At 34.9% G+C, this 16,329-nt stretch overlaps 1 protein-coding gene across 1 annotated transcript; it reads right to left on the bottom strand.

The window, feature by feature from the left end:
- Positions 1–2,307: 2,307 nt before the first annotated feature.
- Positions 2,308–6,403, bottom strand: LOC125674554 (neuropeptide CCHamide-2 receptor-like). Its single transcript, XM_048911719.2, has 3 exons — positions 6,246–6,403; positions 3,907–5,454; positions 2,308–3,724 (listed from the first exon to the last, which is right to left on the bottom strand). Exons 2-3 carry the CDS (start codon positions 5,014–5,016, stop codon positions 3,638–3,640), a joined length of 1,197 nt encoding a protein of 398 aa, XP_048767676.1. The 5' UTR covers positions 5,017–5,454; positions 6,246–6,403; the 3' UTR covers positions 2,308–3,637.
- Positions 6,404–16,329: the final 9,926 nt, after the last annotated feature.

Raw genomic sequence — 16,329 nt, 5'->3', positions numbered from 1 at the left:
CATTTTTGTGTGAATGATAATTTGAAGGGTAGTCTAGATCCCACACACTGACACTAATCTTCTGTTTGAAATAGATTACGGAAATGGACGGGGGTTTCGGGTGATAAAATGGGTTTGTGACGTAGCATGTTACATGTAGAATCGTAAATTGAATGACCTACGTACGATCTGTTTATTTCTTATTAATCCCCCTCGAACATATGGTCCATGAAATAAATATTTTGCTCGTAAACAAAGAACTTAGAGTATCTACTAAATTTGACGTCCACGAAAGCTGATTAAACGAGAGACTCGATATTCGGAAATGCATCATACTGTTGCGAACATGCACAATCGAGACCGAGGGGAGGCGAAGTTTGGATTCAGTTACGTGCCTTTCATTTGTAAATAACAAATTTGGAACTCTAATGACCCCCCCCCCCTAAATAATACCCATGTCATTTACAAAGGACTTCCATTATGTGTAGGCAGTATTGTGAGGTTAGGCTTCATATCACAAATATAACCGGCGGGTGAAAAAAGAGAAATAATGAAAATAAAAACAGAAATGAGAAACAAGTAAATAAAACTAAGATTTACTTCTCCTCCGAATAATACACGATTATTCCATTTCATGTATGCTATGCAGATCTTGATTGTCAATAAGTGTACAATTCTGAAGAATATTTTCCTCGGTCTCTTCACTAAAAGGTTGCAAAATGACCAACAAGATACACACATAATCTGTTCAATACATACATTACTTGAAGATCTGACGGGGTCAGATCCAGAAAATTTTCAAAAGGTGTGCGACCCAAGTTATATATACATGTAGTACCTTTTCCGCCCAAAGGGGGAAATTTGAAGAAACTAGATTGATAAAAAAAATTACCGTTTTTGTTAAATATGTTCAACGCAAGGGCTACATGTAAGAGGGTGGGGGTTGCAACCCTTGTAACGCCCTCTAGATTCGCCACTGTCTCATAAAGTTATAGTATACCAAAACTCTCAATATTATACATCTGTTTTGTAATTTTTATTACATGTACTCATATCATTAGAGTATGATGACCGATGGTAAGTCTTTCGACGGACAGACAAACAGTCAGATATGCCAAAAACAATATGATTCGATCCGATGGGCTTAAAATGCGCAAAACGTGTGCACATCTATTCAACATCCATCTATCTTTATACAAGAAATCGCCATGGAATATGTGCTGACGTATCAAATTTGACTTTTTCTCAAAAATCAATACTTCACGCTCTGCCATTGTTGAATACTGTACTTCATTTAATGTTCAAATCTCCTAAACACTCATAATGGGATGTTTGTGAAAATGAAAATTTCAGGAAATGATACTTTTATAAAGTGTTTCTATAATTTACATTAATGCATGTACATGTACTCTTAAACCTGGCCATCTGAAACAATCTGCATCAATGTCAGAGGGCGCCACTGAGTAATCCAGCGTGCAGTTAGGCATCACACGTATCATTCGAATTTAACTAATGACAGTCTAAAGTATTTTATTCTTAATAAAAAGTAGGAGCTGTGATCACTTTTAGCGATATTGCAGATTAATCACTGCTCGTATTTTCATATATATTGTATTTATTTCGACGAAGAAAAAAAAAAAAAACCCAGAGAAAAACCACAATATTTGGTAGAGTGGCATAATCGTTTGATGGTTTATGCTTGCAAATGAAAAGTTACTGGTTCGAATAACAGCGTAGATACTTAACCTGCATTTTATATTGGACAAAGGACTTCAATCACATTGTACCAGTTTACGATATCATCTGTTCAATCCATGGACATCAGATTAGCTACGAATTGAATGCAATGGACGATTGTCTTACGGGGGTTCTCATATTCAACAACCGGGAAGAATCGCCCTCTTTTAGAAATGATTTCTTCTCAGGCCATCAAGAGAGACTGTCTGTATCTTAAAATAATCGATCGGGGTACCGATGAGATTTGGAATGGCAAATATTAAACGTCATTACAATTTTGTAAGTCATGGTGATCTATACACTTTAATATTCGACTTTATGAGTGTCTACAACGAATATACATGTGTAGTTTTCAGTGTAACAGGTGCTTTGCTACTTATCGTCTTCCTACGTTCGGTAAGATACTTGGCATATACAAATATTCATAAGTACAACAGCAGCGCGTTTTGACAACTCTGCACGTGAAAAGACTTTCCTCTCCTGCTGTTGGTATGTACATTTCATTCTGTCAACAAAACAAAGAGGTACTCAGAAAATGTCCTTGTATTTGTATGGGGCCAAAAAAAAAAAAGAAAAAAAAAAAGAACGCAATATGGTTTTAATAAATTTTTATCACATTGAAAATATAACATCGGTACTAATCAAACAGTAATAAAAATAAATATCAAGCACAATTTCACAATATACTGGTCTCATCTGAACGCAATAAGACATATTCTCACACACTCGCTGAATATCAGATATATATGCCAACAGATGCTCTGCGGTTTTGTCATACTAAATCTTATCTTTCATGGGAGCAAACTTAGCAATATTCAATTGTAATAATCCTTCACAAAGACTGATTTCCAATTTTACTAGTTTTTCATGGATGTGATTAATTACGAACAACAAAAATTGATATGAATAAACTTATAAGTATATCCGATTCCTAATGGACAACGTTAAAATGAAGTTTCATTATACAATATACGCGCTTTTCTTTCATTACTATACACAAACACACACATGTATATGAAATATTTCACCTGCTTTCCAAAGAATATCTATTTTTCTAATGATATTCAAAACATTGTATATACATCTTCTATGATAAAGATATAAATATGTTATCTGTCCACATAATTTCCAATAAATTTGAATTTTTACTAAGTATTTAATACACAATAATATTTTATTTTGTATTCTTTTGTTAATCTGTGATACGTCCGTGTATATGTGTACATACATGTTATGTGTCTTTGTCCTTGAGATACATATATGTGATAGTAGGTTAAAAAGCTCTGCAGAGCTTGTGTTTTATATGTTGAATGTATATAGTGCCGATTTTAAATAAAATTTACTTTACTTTACTTTAATACAGAGAATTACACTAAGTAAATGACTAAATTCGTGGAGGTGAAAAATAAAAGGACCGATACGTCTTCAACAACCCACAAAATAAGTTATTTTACAGCATATGGAGAATTACATGGTAACAAAGGTCGGCAGTGTGATTTCTACTATTAATGTAGAATCACATATCCTCGTGGTGGTCAGATTTTTCTTGTGTTTACAATGTGAAAATAATCTGAATCTTCCATTAAATCCAGAAAATGGACAACAAAATGCAATAACGACAACAGTTCAACCACGAAATAAAGATAATATATCTTTTGTCTAAAATCATGAAAATTGACAAAACGGAAGTAAATGATTCTACAATAGCGAACGCTCTCTCTCTCTCTCTCTCTCTCTCTCTCTCTCTCTCTCTCATGTTTGTGTGTATGCATGTATGTGTGTGAAAGTATATTCCGTCACTGACTGTATCCAAAATATAGATACACAAGCATGTTGATGGAAAAATGCATTTAAAGCTAAAAGAACAAACATAAAGAATTTAAAACAAACACGTGGAATACATCACTTCAGTGTGTCTTTCTCAGATATTGTGTCTCATAATTCTGCTTGTAAACGGCTTTGCTGATCTCACGTAAGCTGTTTGGCATTGAACTGTATTCAAATCTTTCTGAAATATGATTCATTCCTACGTTAAAAAACAAGATTTTTATCAATAATCTTTGTCGTTTTACGATTTCTTAAAGTCAACTTTCAATTAGATAAAATGCATTTGTCTTCCTGCATGTCGGGATCAGAAATTGGTTACAGTGTAAGCGAGGAAAATCTCACACAAGTATAGCTACATCATACCTCCGAGTGCGCTTTAATCATTGTCATGGAGGTGCTTCCCCTTCTAATGGTTCCATTATAAAGCATGGCTGACGCCGATTCCGGCTGAATTGGCCTGTACGATTTTGGACAGCAGCGAAATAAATACTTGTTATAATATCGTCTAAACTGACTGCTCAGAAAGTACAGAGCATACGGATTGATGCTGGAATAGATATACATGAGGCAAAATCCTGTCACTTTGAGAGACATCCAGGGTATTGTCATTATTCCCTCTTCGGTCCAGTAGAACCACAGTAGGTATACGTAACGTGGCAGCCAACATAAAATGAAGAGGAATACGAAGGACAACACGACTTTCGCAACCTTCACCCGAGCCTCCATCTGCCTCTGTTGCTGGCGGGAAACAGCTGATCCCGTCGTGGTTTCGCATGGAATACGGCGACTGCTTGTCACTAAAATAACAGCCATCATGCAATAGAAAAATCCTATTATCAGCAATGGCACCAAAAACAGAACGGTGAATTTAATCATGGTAAAAATCTTTGGGAATTCTTTATCTTGGGGAAAACAATATTCATTTCCTTTATGTACAAATATATTCATATTCATTGCTTCAGGTATCGCCAGTAGGGCCGATAGAATCCAAATCGAGGCTACCGTTATTGCTAGCTTGAGCTTGGGTTTCCCTTTATGTTTGCTCATCGGAAATACAATAGCGAAAAACCTGTCCCCACTGAGGGCAGTCAAAGTGAAGACGGACACCCCCACGGATAGGGTTTGTAGGTACTCGTTACCTCGACAGACCAACTCTCCGAATGGATACTGGTCTAAGGTAAAGTGTGTTGACGAAAATGGAGCCGACATCAACAATAAGACCATATCACCTATTGAAAGACTGACTATTAAAACGTTTGGTGTATTCCTCATACATTTGTTAGCAAACACAGTATATATCAATATTCCATTTCCAACCACTCCAACAATCATCAAAATGACGAATATTATAGGAACCACAACACGGAAAACGGCTTTAGCCCGTTCAGCTGTTTCAACTGATTCCATGTCAGTGGTTAAGGTTTCTGCAGTAGAATTCGTAACTCCAAAAATAGACGAATTTGTAGCCTCCATAGTTAGTTCCGTGCACTTTTAAATCTTATGTAGAACGAAGCTTCTTTCTACTGTCCACCGTCTATTCGAGCAGATCAAGATAGATCGTAACTTGAGAATTAACAATATAATACCAAACAGAGACGTCAGCTGCACGCCATAATTAAACATGCAGTGACTTAATGTAAAGATTTATAATTACGGCGTTTATAGATCCTTCTATCAAGAACAAACGAACGGGATCATATGTCACTTATTCTCTGTCAATTTTCCTTGCAACTGGATACCTCAATGACCGAGGTATGTCGTTGCATCTGTTCCTCTGTTTGGATTTTTCTCGTCCCGACATCAAGAAGTCAAATTACCAACACCTCTTCATAGCTTCTTCGACGTCTCAATCAATTTCGTCTTTGTCAATCAAACTTGATGTTTTAATGCGTCAGACAAAACACTAGGAATCTGGAATACAGTTAACAATGAATGACAATACAATCTTTATAAGCAGCTTTTCACTATGTCAGCACTACACGCATGCTTTTATCTACATGTTCATATACATGTACATATTGTACATTTTACATATGACACGTTTTAAATGTGGCAAAGATGTCTGTACAAAGAAGGCATTAAATATTAGATGGCGATTTCAATATTTATAGACACCCTGGGTTTTTTTCCTAACCTTTGTAATTTAGTTTTAGTGCTATGTTTGTCTTTGTTTTTATTACATTTATTTAGCTTGTGTTTCTGTGTAAATGTCCCTAGAATTTAACGATTCTCCTATCGTCCCGAAGAAGGAACGGGTCGTCCTAAAATTTTTACAATTTCCAATATTGTTCGCTATCTGGTTATAATTATAACCGTAAATTTAAACTTCTGTTTTATACTATTGATACTATAGTAGAATGCATAATACATGTAAAATAATTAAAACAAATCGACACGACTCATATAATAAATGGATGTGTTCATAATTAATCAATATTACTTCTGATAATTTTGTTGTTATATAATAATTATATATATATATATATATATATATATATATATATATATATATATATATATATAGCTATAGCTTTGTTTCCTGTGAAATGAATATTCATTCTTCTGAAATTTACATTTCATTCTCCTTGAGAAAAACCCGACATTCTTAAATCAAGGAAATAATAATAATAAGATAATACATGTAATAATTGAAAGTAATTTTAGGGTAATTTTAAAATGAGAATTCTGAGGATATGACTTACCTGTATGTAATTTCTAAATCAAATTGATTAAGAATTTTTCATTCCCTCTGTGTCAGATTCAATAACTCTTCACAAGATGAGAACATCAGTACGCATCTGAAAACATCTACTGCCACAGCGCACGAGCTCTCTACCGTCTGCAGAACACCACTACCAACGGCTTTTCTACAGAGGATGGACATCTCCATATTCTCTTCTGAAAGCTCATTGGTAGAGCCCTATACTCCGAATTTCGTAGCAGTTGTGTTTATTGACCGTGATGAGATCGTATTGATACGCGTGACTTATCTAGTGCAATGAATTTAATCTTTCTATTATTAATCTATCCTCACATAAACACAGTCTTTTAAAAAGTTAATAGGGCTTATTGTATTTTTCTGCGGTGTTAAGCGCTATTTCATGTTACGTGGGTACCGCACAAGATATTGCTCGTTTTAAGAATGTAACAAATTTATTTAAGCATAGCGATGCAGAGTCTAACATTTGGTATTATTCCTGTATAATTATGTTGAATGTCATATTGTTTTGAAGAAGCGTTTATATATCTAAATGGAAGTGGATGATTTTAAAATTGCAAATCCAGCAGGAAAGGAAATCCTAAGATTAGCATTTTTCTTGAAAAGTCTATTTCTGAATATTTTTTGTTTTATAAAATGACGACTAATGTCAATTAGCCCGTTTATCGCACAAAGCATAAAAAAAATAAAGTTAATTTTATTATCATACATGATATATAATTTAGCTAAACTTTAATTTGGAGAAGTGTTACTTATACATTTAAAAAGAAGTACAAAATACTAGACAACGAGATGCACATAAACAATAAATAGCTTACAATTAGAAGCTTATAACTTCTCTCTTATGAATAGAGGGCGGATTACAAGGAACTGAACTAACTTAGGCACCGAGTGAACTTCGATCTATATATACATTTGGTGACATTGATTATAAATCGTAGAATATTCCATGCAATGTGAAAGAGTTGTTTGGAAAGCGTTTTCATAAGCCTTGTTTTATAGGATAAAACGATATTTCAGTATTCAACTGTTGGATTCGCAGTTCGACGAATATAGTTTCCGTGTCAGGAATGATAGTCTATCTGGCACGCAAGACTGTCAAGTTTTGATGTGGTGTTCCAAAATAGTAGGACCATTAAAAGCACAAAAGACGCCAAACCCCTAAAACCTGCACAAAGAGTTTTCATGCTATCGCAATATAGAAATGGTAAGTCTTGCGTGATTCAACCTTAAAGAAGCAGAGTATGTCATAAAAGTGAGTTTAATTTAAAAGATCCGTTTGGATTAGCATAGTCGTTTATGTCGAGGAACAACAAGTTAAAGGTCAATTCCTAGCCTGGTCAGACCTCTTCCGGTGCCATGTTTTACACCTTGTACAGAAATATCCCAAATTATACAAACATTCGAAATATAAATATCAATTTTCAAAATAGATGCACATGAGGGTATAAACCGTGACACTTCACGTCGGAATACTTTGCATGAAGTGCCTCTGTCTGCCTGAGGCGTCGCAGTTCATGCATGTACCCTTATGTATTTTCAATAGTGAAAATTTATTTCTTATATTTACATTCTACTTTCATTTCTACCAGAATTATTAGCCGGTGAAATAGACATAGCATATTTTTCAAGATTCATACGCGCATTGTATTTTTACAACTGCAGCGTGTTTATGAGGAAATGCTATAATCCCAATTTGAAGGATGTCAAATAGATATATGTATGTATATGAATATGCGGTCGTTGGCTTCAATGATTAAAGATATTTATTATTATAGCAAATGTTTGAATTTAAAATCTATGAAATCTAATTATTAGCTTGAAAACGAATTCATTGCCTTTGCTTAGACACGTTATTTGGGGTTTAGGGGGGTTGAAGAAGATATTATCAAAACGGGCGGTCCCTTATAATCTTGAAAGAGAAGAAAACCTATTTAAGATTAATTATGTTTTTTTTATCGGTGCTTCATCGAGAGTCTGTTATAAAGAACAGATGTCGGGAGGTTGTGATTAATCTTGAGGTTTAATTTCATGCCGGTTTGATTAACAAATATGATGTATTACAATATCGCTTTCAGATTCTTTCTCTTTTTTCTGAATTTAGGTGATTGCAATAATCAATAAATTGAATCATTCCATCATATTCACACTAGAAATGCCGATAAATGTAAAATATAATCCTCGACTTTAAGCAAGTTTATGAAGCATAAACATAAAAAAGCCTCAACAAGTGTGTTAAAATCAATTTTGGAGATTGGCCACGGATTTATGAATCAGACTGAGACTGTGATAAAACTCTAAATCATTTACAAGACGCGTACACAACATTGTAATTCACAGTACTTAGGTAACATCATCCAACTGTTCACAGTGTGGTACTTTATCAAGGTCCGGTTCACACTACACAATTAATCCGGGTTACCAGGGTACTCGTGTATTGAAGTGTTCACACTACACAATTAATCCGGGTTACCAGGGTACTCATGCATTGAAGTGTTCACACTACACAATTAATCCGGGTTACTAGGGTACTCGTGTATTGAAGTGTTCACACTACACAATTTATCCGGGTTACTAGGGTACTCGTGTATTGAAGTGTTCACACGACACAGTTAATCCGGGTTACTCGAGTAACCGTGCATGGTAGTGTTTACTCGATAGAGTTAATCCGGGTTACAAGGGTAATCGTGCATTGAAGTGTTCACACTACAAAATTAATCCGGGTTATTAGGATACTCGTGCATGGTAGTGTATTGAAGTGTTCACACTACACAGTCAATCCGGGTTACGCGGGTAATCGTGTATTGTACGTTAGTGTTCACACTGCTGTACTAGGGTAGTTGTGAATGGAAGTGTTCACACTTCACCCTCTTTTAGAATGAGATAAGGTAACCGCCCAGGTTAACTTTATCCACACAACGCAAAGCGACTGTTAACCACTTTATTAAGTACTATAGATCAAGCATATCAAAGACGTCTGAAATTTTACTTGAATCATTTCGTCAGATGTAATTGTAATTGAAAGATTTATATAGCGCCCTATCAACATTAGTTCTCTAAAGCGCTTTACAAATGTGAAAGAAAAGATCATATAAAATCGATGTGCACACACATGTGAATAAAATATACATAGTACTAGTGTCAGAATTAAAATGCATAAATATTATTATATAGCGCCCAATGTAATGATACATGTATGATTACCCTAATAACATGAAACAATTTAAAACAACCCTTAGGAATAATTAAATACATAAAAAGGACATAGGTATAATAACAAACTACAGGTTCTTTTTGTTTTTTGTTAACAGCACTCTAAGAGCTGTATGTAAGAGCACTAAGTATACAAAAACATAATCACAAATTAAAAGCTATTCTAAAAAGATGCGTTTTGAGGTTCACTTTAAAACTAGACAATGTGACAAAATTCTTAAAATTGCGGACAGAGCACATGGACCAAATTGAAATAAATAGAAAGAATGTTTATAGGTTTTGTAGCTGCTTAGTTTTGCTAATTCGTTTAAGTAGAATAAGGTTATCCACTTCATACTGTAGTGAAGTTCGATAATCTACTTTAAAATTGCACAGTAAGATACAATGCGGGTTAATCCGGATTAGCTTAATTTAGTGTAAGCTGCTCTTTGATAAATGAATTATGCAATGATAGTACACATATCCTGTAAAATGTAGACGTATTACAAGTAAAATATTTTAAAAGATTGAAATGACATCCATACATGCACATACTCCATATATATACTGTTTACATGTATAAATACCGTGAACATGCGTCACGGAATTCAGTTTGAAAACGTCAAGAAAGTTATATATTGACGACGTTTTATATACATGTATTAACAATAATCACTTCATTCACCTGTCAGTTCGATATACATGTATCCCTGTAAACTCGAGATAAAGACACCACAGAGTCGTCCACTTCTGCTTCATATCTAAATATTGTATCAAAAATAAATATTAACGGCAAAGTATTAACTGATCAACTTTATGACAAACGGGATTAGCCCAGCTTCTCCATCGTCAACTTCCTATATCTATTCCATTAACACCTGCGTGTGGGGTTTTATCTCGGAGACTCCCAACTGATTTGATACGTAAAATTTTGTTCTGCGTATGATCAGTTTTTGAATCGAGGCAGGCTACTAACAAACAAGTTGATGTTACAGGGGTTTCAACAGTATCGTTTAAGGTCAACATTTCGCAAATTCTATGGTCGTTATAACGTATAACGATCTAGCTGGCCAATACAACCAAGCATTGGATCAAATGTTGTAAGGCGTATTATATGCCTATTGTTAGGCCGTTGCTGGCACACTGATTTTGACTACAGATTACTCCATTTACCTGATCAAGACATAGGGCTCACGACGGGTGTGACCGGTGGACAGGGGATGCGTACTCCTTCTAGACATCTGATCCCACCTCTGGAGTGTCCATTGGTCCCTGTCTGCCCAACTCTTTGTTTTGTATTCCTTATAGGAGTTTTGAGATTGATCACTGTTCGTTATCTTCACTTTTCACCTTTTATGAAATGATCGACTTGGTGATCACCCACTATTCTGAAGGTCTATCAGTCCAAAGGTCCTCTAGTCTTAACAGAAAACAAGTAGTTACAATGGACCCATGTCACTCACCGTTGAACCGAATGTCATCGTTCGAAAGAAAACGAGGTCCCAATGGACCTATATCGTTCACCGGTGACACGAGTGTCATGGTTCATTAAACATATCTGATCTATGAAATAAATGAATGGTCGTGCTTGAAGAAATGCTGATGAAAATGTTCATTATGACTAGAATGTTCATTATAACTATATAATGTTCATTATAACTATATAATGTTCACTATAACTATATAATGTTCATTATAACTATAGAATGTTCATTATAACTATAGAATGTTCATTATAACTATAGAATATTCATTATAACTATAGAATGCTCATTATAATTATAGAATGTTCATTATAACTATAGAATGTTCATTATAACTATAGAATGCTCATTATAATTATAGAATGTTCATTATAACTATAGAATGCTCATTATAATTATAGAATGTTCATTATAACTATAGAATGTTCATTATAACTATAGAATGTTCATTATAACTATAGAATGTTCATTATAACTATAGAATGTTCATTATAACTATAGAATGTTCACTATAACTATAGAATGTTCATTATAACTATAGAATGTTCATTACAACTATAGAATGTTCATTATAACTATAGAATGCTCATTATAATTATAGAATGTTCATTATAACTATAGAATGTTCATTATAACTATAGAATGTTCACTATAACTATAGAATGTTCACTATAACTATAGAATGTTCATTATAACTATAGAATGTTCATTATAACTATAGAATATTCATTATAACTATAGAATGTTCATTATAACTATAGAATGTTCATTATAACTATAGAATGTTCATGACAGAGAATCCCTCCAGCCCGCCCCTGTATTTTGAATGATTTCTAAAAAATGCAAGAGGTCAGATATTGATTCTAATAGAAAGGTCTTGTCACAACGCATATTCCTGACAGGTAAATATTAAAGCCCTATCACATACCATTCAAAATTCATAGGCAATATTAAAGTTTTTGAAATATCTCGTTAGAAGGGGAATAGAGGCGGGCTCCCCGCACCTGTACTCTCCTACAATCGCCACCTCGCTCCTCGTCCATGGTTAAAATCTACGAAATAAATGAGAATAATATATTTAAGATTCCCCCATTTTTTTCAATCATGGCCTTGGGGGAGCAACCCTGACTCCCACTACACGCAAGAGATACCCCTCCCGCATGAAACGTCGGTTCTTTGGGCGGACCTCCCCTGCTAACATGTAACACTCTGGAACCGCTACGTAGAACGTTCCACATACAGAGAGCTTATATACGTGTTGTCAAAGACTTGAAAATTTCACAAAGAGGTTGGTTGATTGTATATATTGTTTAACTCGAGAATTTACCACTCATATGGAGACGTCACTGGGCTGCAAAAATTAGGCATATGCTCGGTGCTCAGGGTCTTTGAGTAGAGAGGGATCTTTATCGTGCCACACCTGGTGTGACACGGGGCCTTTGTTTTTGAGGTCTCATCCGAAGAACCGCCTCATTTAGTCGCCTCTTACGATACTGAGGACCTATTCTAACCTGGATCCCCACGGGATTCACAAAGAGGAAAAATATATTAAGAGTATCTATCGTAATCAGGATATAAAGAAAAGAAATAAAAGTGTAAATGAAGATTATGCACCAAGTGTACGAACTACATTTATGAAATATTTTACGTTGCTACGGCAAACGACAGGTTCCTCATCAAGAGTTAGCATGGTCATGTACTAGTTGCATTTTTGGTTGCGTAGCGAGTCAGTTACATGAGTTAGCGGTGTCTTCAGCTACGTAGTCGGATACTTAGCGCTAATTAACCGATATGGTCCGCTCACACCTCAGTAAAATGTAATTCCATGTAGGTGATCTTAATGGAGAGGACCCTCATACTAGTGGACATTCGGATTAGTGGACTTTCGAACTAGTGGGAGACATCTCCATATGAGTGAGAAATTCTCGATTGGGACGTTAAACAATATAAAATGAATCAAACGAATTAGTGGGTTGTTGGAGTAATGAGCCTTCGAACTAGTGGACCATGACCCTGAAGTTTTGCTGACATGCCACACATTTACTGTGACCTTGAACCAAGGTAATTCGAAAAAAAGTTGCTTGTGAACAGAAGTGGGCTATAAATGTAGCCCATGATGTTTGACAGACAAAGAGTTTGTGGGTGGGTGGGTGATTTTACCCCTTCTTCTAATTCTATATTTGGGATTGACTTTGTAATGAAGCAACAACACAGACCACCGTTTATACGTAGTTCATACATAAGAATAGCTCAGGGTTTAGACAGTACACAATTTAAACACCAAAAATTGGGTTCTTATTGAATGTGCAGGCTGTGAGTAGGGGTTATCTGTGACCCAGAAAATTAAAGAAACTCTTCACGCAGTTTTATTTGAATAATTGAGCCTTGACCTTGTTCGGATTAACGCATGGCCGAATTCATGATAAGACACTTAAACTGGATACAGTTCACAGTTAGTCTGAGTTAACACAGAGGAATCATTAATGGTAGGCTGTAACAACCGAATGTTGCCATATCACGCCGCTTAATGATATGATATCAAACTTTCCACTCGTGTCGCAACACTAAATCGCGTGGTTATGTAAGAAGGTACTATTGAAAATACATTATACATGCGGTTATGGACTTTGACGCTTCACACCTGCACGCTTCAGGATGCGCATTAGTACTTTTTGAAAAGTTTGCCGATGTGATGTGTTGCAATTCATACTCTCATGTATTTTCAATCTTATATACATATTTCTGGCGGACTTATGATAATCTTATAAACTTTCATTTCTGTCGGATTTTCTAACTGTTAAAATCCATGTACTATATTTATCAAGATTCATACGCGAATTGTTCACAACTGCATCGCATTCACGAGAAAATGGCTATCATTACCATTGGCAAAGTTAATAAAAGCAAAAACATTGGATATGTAAATAAAGATTACTGGTTTACATGTCAGGAAATTGCCATCGCCATTCCGCTACAAGACGTATATCGTAAAGCGTTAACTAAATTATCTGTAGTCATATCGACTACAACATTGCTACCTATCACGGAGATGTATCGTATCATTAACAATTTTATAAGTTTAACATGTACAAATGAAATGTATGACAAGCTGTGGTATTTTCGTTAGGTATAATTATCTTTATAACTAAACTGATTGTGAAGTTTCGTGATGTTATTTTCCTTGCTTGTTCCCGAGAGTACCATAGCTATCAAATGTCAATATGTAGCTTTAAAAAGGTTTATATATCCAATCTACCGCATTACAGAACTGTCCTTCGCACACACGACAGTTAGCAAATTAAAATAGGAGCGGGTTTCCTTCTACTCAACTTTTTACGAACCTCAATGTAGCTTATGATTTTCTTTATCTTGATTACAATAATGTGTATTAAGAACAGAATTATAGATGTAACGAAATTTAATTCTATTATTTTGCGAATTCTAAATGGGAAATGGATCTTTCGAGAGAAAAAAACCAACAACAAAAAACCATCGCAGTGTCTTACATGAATTTTGTCTATTTGAGCGTTTGACGTTTGCATCTTGTGCAGACTTCGTACAAATCTAATAATCAGGACGTAATTTTGTTCAATGAAGCGTGGAGAACGTTTCCTGGCGTGGCAGACTAATGGTGCATTTCCCGCCACCTCACACGCAGCACGTGCGGGAACGCGCATTCACTCATCAATACAAGTTGTTTACAATTGCCAAAGGCACAACAGCCATGTTTGTGCTCCTTTGTGTATTGCAATACTTGTCGAAAGGTTCTTTGTGTCTATGTAATGCAAATCGCACTTGTTATACATCTGCAAAATGGCTTATTACAATATTTGACATTCTCGCTTTTTTGTTGCTTAGCAGAACGTCTGCCCTATTGTTACGCCACCTAGGGATTTCTTCACAATGAGGCATTCTTTGCAAATCAAAAATATGTATTTTAATTTCAAAAAATATCAGGGTAGAGCTTAAGCTAACAAGATAAGGGTTTAAAATTAGTTAGAAAAGAAAATTTCTTTATGAATTATATACGGTAGGTTTGTTCCAAAGCTATCTGGAGATGAGGCCGGTGACTCAAACTCGGTAACCTAATGAAATAGCTTGATGTATGTTAGAAGAATTTATGCAAACTTATCAGTGATCAGTCAACTAACAGGTAAGCACTAGGAATACAACAAATTACCCTGACGGTCCTCATTCAACTTTACAACAGCAGATCGACACACCGGACCATTCTAAGGTCAATTCGTTTTATACAAAATGGTTTTAAAATTTTCGAAATTTTATAATTGATCAATTTCTCTGACAACAATAAAGGACATTTATTTAGTACTTAAAATGATTTTATCAATGAGACTTTTCATTTACTATTCATTCTGTTTGTACCTTTCTGCATTTACTATCGAGCATTGGCGAGTGCAAACGTATACATATGTATGTATATGTACGGAAATAGATAAGTGATTGTAAAATGTAATTCCATAATGCTGTCCTTATGATTTTACAAAGCTTCTCTTATACATGTCTTACGATGCCCCCCCCCCCCCTCCCCCTCCCTGTATTCTATGGAACATTGATTTTATTATTTTGCATTGCTATATGAGGAAGTGACGTCAGACATATGTTGGTCATTGGTTTGTTGCTGTAACAATAAACATGAGGGAGGAAAACCGGTAACATGGTCGGAATATTTCGAAAAAGTGTTTATACAGTTTTTATTGCATTCATTCTAAAGAGAGACTAATCAGATCTTCTCTAACCGTTACACTGGAAGATCTTATTTGAATTAGATGGAAGAAAGACTTCAAGATAGTAGTTTAAATGAAAAAAAAATCTCAGTCATACTTTTCAATTTGTAAAGTTCGAAGAAAAATAAATATATGAAACGAAATGTGACCAAAATTCCCCTACCCTTTAGAATTAGCTGTGTCGATGCACACCGATAAATACAGTTGTCTATCGAGAAAACGGGGTATGAAAGGACAGGAACTTCAAACACGGCCGCTGTATACGGTAAATCCCATGTTAAAAACCAAAACGTGTTGTCATTTCACCGAACGTTAATATAGGAAGGTACACATTATCAACCAGAATATTACAAATGATGAATGTGTCCATTGTACATTGTATTATTTGAAAAATGATGGTTTATATGAAGTTTACTTGATGTACATGTACAATTGTAAATTTCTAACAAAACCTACTTTTGCTTTTACGTATGGCGTATTAGTAACCACCCATTGCAAGTGGAAGTTTGAGAAATATTTCATGCAAATGATATTGCACGTTAATTTAGAATAAGACAATAGGAAATCGTAGACTAAATCCAATCTACAAAGAAAATTAACAAGTTATGCTGCGAGTCAGCTTTAAACGCAAAATTTTTATTTCGCG

The sequence above is a fragment of the Ostrea edulis genome, chromosome 3 (assembly GCF_947568905.1).
Source record: "Ostrea edulis chromosome 3, xbOstEdul1.1, whole genome shotgun sequence".
In the NCBI taxonomy this organism is placed as follows: domain Eukaryota; kingdom Metazoa; phylum Mollusca; class Bivalvia; order Ostreida; family Ostreidae; genus Ostrea; species Ostrea edulis.
The sequence above is the reverse complement of the archived record's forward strand: the minus strand, read 5'-3'. Positions and strand labels throughout refer to the sequence as shown.